We start from the raw sequence: 9,693 nt of genomic DNA, 5'->3' as shown, positions 1-9,693 counted from the left end.
CCCCCCCCCCCCCCCCCCCCCCCCCCCACCCGTAGAACCGCGCCTGTTCTACCCATGCGAGAAGCGTCAGTCATAGTGTCTGGTTTTGCAGAATTCTGCTTTCTGTCTCTTTACGGTACATTAACTGTAATGGCCAAGTGGATTGTTAAAATGAAACAAGATCAACCACTCGACCAATAAACGGGTCGTCGTTAATTCTGCATCAAGTTTTTCTGTAAATTCCAGTAATTGTGGAAACTGCAGACTGAAATCCCGATTTCTTCTACTCGTGACATTGATTTCTGTTTGTTTTAATGAGAGGTTCGTCATCATGCATCAAAGAGTTTACGAGTGGACATACAGAACGAGCGGAAGACATTTGTTTTCTTAACTTTTACGAGTCTTTGGCTTACTGCCTGAAGCATTATAAAGGCGTGTCTTTCAGGAGAAAAAAAGTTACGGTAGGTTCAGGAATGATCGATAGCGGTTGCAACACGGTATGAACATTTCCACTTTCTCTGTTTGGCCTGTCACGTCGTTGTAACTATCCGTGTCAAATAGTACAAGTTAACAGGATTGCAATTACTTCACTTTGTTCACATACAAAAACTTGTAATGCAGTCTGCCTCTAACTTGCAAATCCGAAAGACAATCCTGATAGATCTAGCTCACGAAATATATTGTCTGGCAAAGCTTCTTTATATCGGATCCGTAGTTTGTCTTCGTCACGAATACCCAGCGCGTGTCCATAAATATTGGACAAGAACTTCGAACTTCGCTCAAAATTGCCCAAGGTGGGAGTTTCAGGGGGAAAAAATGGAAAACGAAAACTGGTCAATCTAACCAAAATTAAGCTTTGTTATTATACTTGGCTAACTTAAGGCAAATTATTGTTACCGAAAGCGAAGCGGTCGGCTTTTTACACAAAGCTTTGACGGCAAGATGTTGCTTCGATTGCCCATGCCGCTGGTTCTGTTTCTCTTCGCTTGGCAAAGCGAGTCGACACCGACGGTCCAACAAAACCGACTGAAGCTTCTCTACTACACCGCCTCAGACGACGGCAGCCATCACCTGACCAACACCAAGATCGCCGAAGCTCTCGTCAGGAAAGGACATGACGTCACCTTCCTCCTTAGCGACAGCTTTACAAAGTGGCGGAACGCCAGCAGGGCTGACAAGTTCAGGTTCACCGTGCACCGATCGCTGTACACGACGGAGGACCGGGAGCGGAATAAGCGAGGACTGTCTCGAGTTGCTCTGCGTGGGGAGCTGAGAGGCGCAGTAAACGCGATGAAATTCCTCCTGAGGTGGATGTACTCCGCGGATAGTCACGGTCACCGCAAGTTGTTCAACTTTCTATGGAGCGAGTGCGATAGCCTGCTGGGGGACAACGCGACAATCCACTCGCTGAGGGAGGAGAGCTTTGACCTGCTGATCGGGGACGATTTATCTGATTGCCAGCCGTTGCTAGCGGAAATTTTTGGAATCAAATTTGTCCTGGTCAGCGCGACAGGCATCACCCCTTCCAAGGGAAGCTGGTGGGTACACAAACTTCTTACATATTTCCTGTTGACCTACTTGAGTGGGCCAGAACCTTTCTTCTCCTGCAGGTGTTGCCATGCTGTATGTTACTTTACGATTCCTCTTTGCAGGTATGGCATACCGAACCACTCAGCCTACATTCCCGAGCGCCAGGCGGGTCTAACCGACACGATGAACCTGCCACAGCGCATCCTAAACACCTGTCGCTATTTCGTCACCGGTCTGGCCAAACGAGCCGCGCTTTGGAGGTTTGAGGATCTTCAGAGAAAGTACAACCTGAGCCCGGAGAAGCGGATGCCGGAGATGTTAGCCCAGGCTCAGCTCTGGCTGTTCTACGGGGACTTTGGGCTTGAGTTCGTTCGACCCTTGCAGCCCAACACTGTGATGCTTGCCTCACCAATGCTGGGTCTTCCCTCCAACGAACAGGTGAGACCCGTCGGTCAAGTGTGGTCGATGGAATATCCCCTTGGCATATGTAAAGAGTGCGGGACTTTCTTAGAACAGAGGTAGAACAGAGGAAAATTATTTAAGACTCGACTTCTGTGTTTTATTTAGACATAACATACCTAGTCTCTTTTCAAGAAGCGTGGAATGGTAGGTTGTTATGGAGAGCGCCATCTGTTGGCGGAACATTCACATGTGTACATGTTCAATGCGGACATGTACATTACCCCTCTTAGGAAAATCTGTTGTATATAGTCCATCATAAAGAGGTCAAATGTTTTAATTTCTAACTGTACCAAACATATCTAACTTGAAATTTTAACTCTGGGTTGGCTAAAAAAAATAATTTCATGGGGAGGGGGGGGGCTAGGAGTGAAATGTTCCTTAACATTTTGACCAAAACTGTCAATTTAGGATTTCCTCAGCTTTCTTCATAATTTTTTGAAATTCCAAATTTAGAACCTTTGTTTCAGAGTTGTTATCATATAGTACAGACATGTGAGATAGTGTGTGACCGATTACAATGATAGCCTGTTCGGTTTGTCACGACGCGTCCAGACCGCTTGACATACGGTTGTTCCTTGTCGGGGTTATGCTGATGCGGTTTGCCTTGTGAATGTTTGTTGTCTACACTTCGTGATGCAGGCTAGCTTTCCTGTTGGGGTGGTTGGGTTGGCTGGGGTGGCCGGGGCGATCGTGGAGTTTGACGGCGGTTTCTGCGGAGCATCCCGCCACTTGGTGTGCTGATCAGGTAAGATGGTATCTATTGATGTTGCTGCTCAACTGTTGCGGTTGTCCTGTGACATGATGTTGCACTCGAACAGCTTGTCCAGGTGTCAGTACGTGTTGGTAGGTCATGCTTGTGTCTGCTGTAGTATGTTTGTGTGTATTTTGGTAGGCTTGCTTGGATTTTCCTACCAGTTGCTCAGCAGGGCTTGAGATGACACTATCTACCGGTGTATGCCAATGCTTCAGCCTTCTTGAGCTCGTTTTTCACTGTCTGGATTGTACACTCAATCACCCGGTTCGACTGCGGTAGTGTGGTGACGAAGTTCCATGTGCAAATTATCGGTTTGTCTCGCAGTGAGGTGTGATAAGTGTGAGGTCATGCGAGCTTGGAAGTCCGATTATGGCAGGACCCTCTGACTCAACGATGTAGAACTCAGTGTTCACCCATTTGCCTCCATCATATCTGCACGGCAGCTGCAATGACCCATATTGTGGAATTGTGGTCCCATTGATATGATATACGCCGTGAAGGTTTTATGTGTTTCGGACGCAGTCTTTTCTTTGAAATCCACTGGCATCCAGTTTGCCAGCATACATGCGTCTGAACATACGGACTGGGAGGATATTTCCCAGCGCTGTAGTGTCTATCTTGGCGCGTATGTTCATGAGTGTGTTGTCCCGTGTCACCTGTACTTAAAGGGAAGATACAACATTTGCAAACATCGAAAAACAAAATGATCAAATTATCATGAAATATCTTACTGGATTGCTTGGGAATGACAGTCCAAAGCATCCTGTAAAATCGTGGCTCCTGGTGTGCTGACATTTTCAAGAAAACTTGTATTTTTCCAACGCTGGTCGGCCGACCAGCATTGGAGAAAACTGACTTTTTTTCAAAAAGGGCTCCTAATTTTTTATATTTAGTTATTCCGCATTTTCTTGCAATTGATTACACACCTGTGAAGGGGTACAAGCCTTCTAGACTGATTCTCTGTCCTTACAATCCCCAAAGTCTATAAATTGCTCCGTTGCATTTTGCTTGGGGTCAGGGAACCAGACTACAAAACATGGTTGGTTTTCTTGGATTTTCCAGCATCCCCGAGCCCAAAACGTGAAGCAACTCAGTTTAACAACATTTGCTATTACATACTAACCCTCCAAATCCATTTATTTCTGAAAAATGCAGCAAAAGCAAATGTTGTACATTCCCTTTAAGTAATGACTTCATTGCGTAAGTCAGGATATTCTGTCACGCTGATGTTTGATACAAAAACGGAATGAAGAGTTAAGTTTTTAAACTGCTCCTCAAGTTGGTCACTGTGCATCAGGCTACTGAATGGCGTGCACATTTTGTTTTGTAGAGGCTTTGTTGTGCGTGAGCGTGACCTTAAGTTTCCATGCTGGCCCCTCCTCATCGCAAGAACGTGAACGCGATGGTCTGGCAACATGGGTGAGGGTTGTCCTTCCGGTGATCTGATCGGCACATCTCCCAGTAATTGGGTTTGTCACTCATCCGGCACGCTGTTCGGTGTGCCGGACAGTTCTCACATCGTTTGAATTAATGATGTGCAAACCCGACCCGAAACCGAAACCGAAACCGACCCGAATCCGACTTCGTTTCGAGTCTGGTCGGTTTGTCCATCTTTTCAGTCGGGTCTGGTCGGTTTTGGTTCTGCATTTTCATTTTGGGTCGGGTCGGTTTAGCCATATTTTGAAGAAAAAAAACCTGAAATAAACCGAAAGAAACCGAAATTAGGTGATGCAATATTATTGACAGTCACTGTGACCGCAGTCCATTGTGTGGTGTGGCCACCGAGTGCACTATCAAGTTCCCACGGTATTTATTTTTCCAGTCGGATGGGACTGACAGTGAAATAGATACATTGTAACAGTTTTCATGATACCGCGTGGTGACCATGCATTAAATAAGCGGACTCTCGATCAACCAACTTAGTATGACACAGAGAGAGAGAGACGATGGTTTTGCAAAAGAATTCATGCCACGTGGGTAAGGGCAGGCACCAAAAAGTGATCACTTTGTCTAAACAAGGTATTCGGGGTTTTTTCGTTTTTTCCGGATCGGGTCGGTTCGGGTCGGTTTTACCTTATTTTTTTGTCGGGTCGGGTCGGGTCGGTTTGAGGGAGTTAAGATCAGTTTCGGTTCGGATTCGGGTTATATCTCTAATGTTTCGGGTCGGTTTGGCCTGGTCAACCCGACCCGATGCACATCATTAGTTTGAATGAGTGGAATCCTCCACAGTTCGTTGTGACATTTATTTGACGTGAGCAACATTACTCATGTCAGGAATATCTGAGTTCAGTACACCAGCCAGTTCTTTCATTTGAGTGATAGCGGCTTCATGTGTGCGGCCTTGATCAATTGTCTGATCGAGTGTCAGAGTCTTTGGTTTGCCCAGCAGCTTTTCTTGTTTTGTAGCTCTGGGTATCAAACGCGTTATGAAAACGTACACATGGATTTTTGGTCTCATAACGTTCGGTCATTTTGTCACACAGATTTCAGTGGAACAGCAAAAATTTCTGGACGACGCCAAGGAAGGCGTCGTTCTGTTCACGCTGGGTAGTCACGTGAAGGAGGTGGAAACTGTGCAGGCTCAGATGTTCGCTAACGGATTGGCCAAGCTGAAGCAGCGCGTTATTTGGCAGTTCCCTGGCAGCGTTACGCATTTGCATATCGGGAACAACACGAAGGTTGTACAATGGATGCAACAGCAGGAGATAATGGGTAAGTTCGATAAAACACACTCTTTAGCTTTAACCGAGGATATGTGGGTGGACTTTTTTGGAGGCCAAATCTATTTTTAGATGACTTTTGTAAGTTGCAGCTTTGTGAGCGAAAAGTAATAAAAGTATGTATTTGGTGCACAGGCAATTAATTAAAATGTGTACGTCACGAAATTATGTCTACAGAGTGAGTAAAAAAAAAAGGAAACCCAAATGGCGCCCCCTATATTTAAAAGAATTTCTGCATGTAGCGCTTTCCAGATCTAGGATATGAAAGCCCAATGAGTTTCTTTTAATGAAAGAATTTTTGAAATTGCTCATGTACTTTTCCAGTTATGGAATTTTGAACACAAACACCGTTTATAAGCTTGTCCACGGATCACAATAAAGGTACGTGATATTTCAGCACAACGAAAACTATTCACATATCAAAAAAACACATCAGAAGACTCATAACCATGATAACTGGCACTTATCGTAACATTTATTTAAAAACCTAGCTGCTGCTTCCAATGTTAAAATAACATGTTTTGTAATGTAAAGAGTACTTGTGCCCTGCCTTGTACTTGGCTACACAAGAGACTTATGGGATTATTCTGATATCATTTTCAGGATACGACATGGTTTCATAAAAAAACTTTCATTTTTACTGAAATATCACGTACCTTCAATTTTATCCGTGGACAAGGTTAAAAAATGGTGTTCGTTTTCAAAATTCTTCAAAAAAACTGGAAAAGTACATGAGCAATATGAATTATTCTTTTACTAACAGAAAGCTTATTAATTGGGTTTCATATCCTAGATCTGGAAAGTGCTACATGCAGAACTGCTTTTGAAAATAGGGGTACCAGTTGGGCTTCCTTTTATTTTTTTTTACTCACCCTGTATAGTTATTAATATGGAACTTAAAGGGAATATACATCATTTGCTTTTGCTGTAATTTTCAGAAATGGATGGAATTGGGGGGTTGGAAATATAAAGCAAATATAGTTACACTGACTTTTTGGAGATTTTGGGTTCGAAAATGCTATAAAAACCAAGAAAAACGATCATTTTCCTGTAGTCTGGTTCCCTGACTCCATATAAGAAGAAACAGAGCAGTTTACATACATTGGGAATTGTAAGGTCAGGGAACCAGTCTAGCTTGCTCGTACCCGTTCATAGGTTTGTAATCGATTGCAAACAAGTGCAATGGTCAATTGGGGCCAGTATTTGAAAAAAAGCCAGTTGTTTCCAACGCTGATCGGCCGATCAGCGTTGGAAATTGATACAAAAATACCACTTTTCTTGAAAATGACAGTATACCAGGTGCCATAATTTTACAGGATGCTTTAGACTGTCATTTACCAACATCCTGTTAAGGTATTTCGCAAAAACTTGGTAGTTTTATTTTTCGATGTTTGCAAATGTTGTATATTCCCTTTAATGATTTCCTTTCATATGATAAAACTTGTTGTAAGGGTTCTGCAGCTTCAAAGAGTTTTTAGAAAGGGCGTGAATTATTTGTTTATGGTTCCTAAACCGCAGTTTTGTTTTAATCGCCAAATTGCACGTGTATAAAGAAAGCACATGTAGAACCATTAAGCGTCCACTGTTGGAAGCACCGCACTCCAGTCCCTCATCTAGATGCTGAACAGGCTTATGAGACTCTTCTTATTGAATGCAGATGCAGATGTAGATGTATGTGGATGTACGTGTAGATGTAGTTTTAGGTGTAGGTGTAGGTGTAGATGTAGGTGTGGATGAAGATGTAGATGTAGATGTAGGACTGGTGTAGATGCAGATATAGATGTAGATGTAGGTGTTGATGTATGTGGATGTAGGTGTAGATGTTGTCTTAGGTGTAGGTGTAGGTGTAGATGTAGGTGTGGATGCAGATATATGTGTAGATATAGATGTAGGTGTAGATTTAGATGTAGACTGCGGGACCAGACTTAAGAACGTTTTATTTTTGGACTGTCAGCTCATAGGAACACCAAGGCGCTGTTGAGCCACGGCGGGCTGAACGGCATGTACGAGGCGGCTTGGTACGGCCTCCCCATGGTCGGTATACCCCTCTTCGGTGACCACTTCGACAACATGGAGCGAGCAGTCGCTAAGGGAATGGCTCTGCAGTTGGACATCGCCACGTTGACAGAGGACGCCCTTTGCGACACAGTCACCCGCGTCATTGAAGATCCAAGGTATTCGTGTAACTTTAAATTTATCATTTCCTGTGAGCTACCTGCTCCAGAGACACCCGCAAAATAAACCGCGGGTTTAAAAGGATAAGTTTGTGATGGCTTCAAATTACAAAAAAAGGAAAGATTTTCATGAATATATTGTCCGGGTGGAGTTTAATCCATTAATGAAAGGTAGGCATGACTTTCTTTTATAGGGGCATCATGACTAACCCCCTCCCCCCCTTTTACTTTGGCTGCCACGCCCCTAAAACGGTGTGTTTACGATGGCTTCACGTGTGACTTTTTTTTCTCGTGAGTATTAATGTCTGTGGGAATAGCTTCATTCGTTTATGAAATGTGGGCACATTTTCCCCATGTTGGGCATAATGAGAACCCCGCCCCCTTTTTTTCAATATGGCTGCCACGCCCCTAAAAGGGTGTGTTCGCGATGGCTCCGCATCTGGAATGGTTTTGCTCATGAATGTCAATGTCTGTGGAAAGTTCCATTTCTCTATGAATGTGGGAACAATATTTCCAGGGTGGGCATAATGAAAACCCCGCCCCCTTTTTATTCTTATATGGTTGCCACGCCCCTAAAAGGGTGTGTTCGAGATGGCTCCACATCTGGAATTGTTTTTCTTATAAATGTCAATGTTTCTGGAAAGTTCCATTTCTCTATGAGTGGGAACAATATTTCCAGGGTGGGCACAATGAAAACCCCGCCCCCTTCTTTTTTCTTATATGGTTGCCACGCCCCTAAAAGGGTGTGTTTGAGATGGCTCCACATCTGGAATTTTTTTCTCATCAATATAAACGTCTGTGGGACGTTTTATTCGTTCATGAAATATGGGCACAATGTTTTCCAAAGTGGGCATAATAATTAACCCCCCCCCCTTTCTTTTAATGGCTGCCACGCCCCCAACAAGGTACTTTTGTGGTGGCTCCGAATCTGGAAAACACTAATTATCTATATAATTATGTCTTTGTGAAGTTTCCTGCTTTTGTAACAAGTGGGAAAAACCATTTTCACTGCGGGCACGACAAGTCCCGCCCCCCTTTTTTTAAATGGATGCCACGCCCCTAAAAGGGTAAATTTGCGAAGGCTCCACATCTGAAACATTTTCTCGCATGAATATAAACATCTGTGCCAAGTTTCATGCTTTTATGCAAAAGTGCACATTTTTTTCACATATCCGCTGGACTAAACGGAGTTCACAGTTCCTAAAGATTACCGCTTTTTGAATTATGACTATAGATATCGCGAGAGGGCGAAACACATCTCACGCCTGCTCCGCGACGATCCACTCATCCCGTCCGAGAAAGCAGCCCACTGGATCGCCCACGTGGGCAAGTACGGCGGGGAGTACTTGCGACCTCGTGCGGCCGACCTTAGCTGGATCCAGTACCACCTGCTGGACGTGTACGCATTCCTGGCCGCCATTTTGTTCGGCGTGCTTGGTGTGTTGCTACTAGGCTGCAAGGGTATTCTATGGCTGGCGTGCCACAACCGTAGGCAACAGAAGACAAAAATTAACTAGAGGAATTAATGCATCTAGAACAATTCACAGCTACTAAATTGACGCACATGGGGATATAATTGTCTCATATGGCGATTGGGAGATAATGACAGTTTGTAATTCTAATTAAAATGAAGTACGGAGGAATTAGCTGTTGAGTGTGGTCTTCGTTTTAGTTATATGTTTTGTTTGGCAACGTTGAGTGTTTAAAAAAACAAATATTTATGATTCATGTAAAAATTATAGTTATCATGAATCCAACTGTGCAGATAATTTTCTTAGTTGTAATTAAGTTTTTAGAATGTATTGAGAATACTTTATATTTTACGAAACTAAATGAATCTCCCACATCTTAACGGTAGAGGTCCGTAATGGGTAGTCCGTGAGTGGGGTTCACATCCCTTACCGTAGAAACAAAGTTTCCTTGTCTTTTTTCTTGTTATAAAAAGTTTTTTTGTGTTCTAACTGCATGCCTTTTTGACTCTTTCCGTTGTGTGTAAAAAGCTATTTAATATCAAATGTTATAATAAGCAAAGTCTTGCTTTCATTATTAAATTGTGAAAAAAAATTGTGAAATC

At 43.4% G+C, this 9,693-nt stretch overlaps 1 protein-coding gene across 1 annotated transcript; it reads left to right on the top strand.

Annotated features, from left to right (window-relative positions):
- The first annotated feature begins 491 nt into the window (after window positions 1–491).
- Window positions 492–9,193, top strand: LOC119735406 (2-hydroxyacylsphingosine 1-beta-galactosyltransferase-like). Its single transcript, XM_038209106.1, has 5 exons — window positions 492–1,517; window positions 1,632–1,947; window positions 5,209–5,437; window positions 7,400–7,619; window positions 8,854–9,193. Exons 1-5 carry the CDS (start codon window positions 922–924, stop codon window positions 9,134–9,136), a joined length of 1,644 nt encoding a protein of 547 aa, XP_038065034.1. The 5' UTR covers window positions 492–921; the 3' UTR covers window positions 9,137–9,193.
- Window positions 9,194–9,693: the final 500 nt, after the last annotated feature.

This window comes from Patiria miniata, unplaced genomic scaffold (assembly GCF_015706575.1).
Source record: "Patiria miniata isolate m_02_andy unplaced genomic scaffold, ASM1570657v1 HiC_scaffold_29, whole genome shotgun sequence".
Lineage (NCBI taxonomy): Eukaryota > Metazoa > Echinodermata > Asteroidea > Valvatida > Asterinidae > Patiria > Patiria miniata.
Note: the sequence above shows the minus strand (reverse complement) of the source record. Positions and strands in the feature narration are given on the sequence as shown.

Excerpts from the sequence above, each read along its gene's own strand:
- LOC119735406 (XM_038209106.1), top strand. The coding sequence starts at position 922 with ATGTTGCTTCGATTGCCCATGCCGCTGGTTCTGTTTCTCTTCGCTTGG. Across the intron at positions 1,518-1,631 it reads ACCCCTTCCAAGGGAAGCTG|GTATGGCATACCGAACCACT; the intron begins GTGGGTACACAA and ends TCCTCTTTGCAG. Across the intron at positions 5,438-7,399 it reads GCAACAGCAGGAGATAATGG|CTCATAGGAACACCAAGGCG; the intron begins GTAAGTTCGATA and ends TTGGACTGTCAG.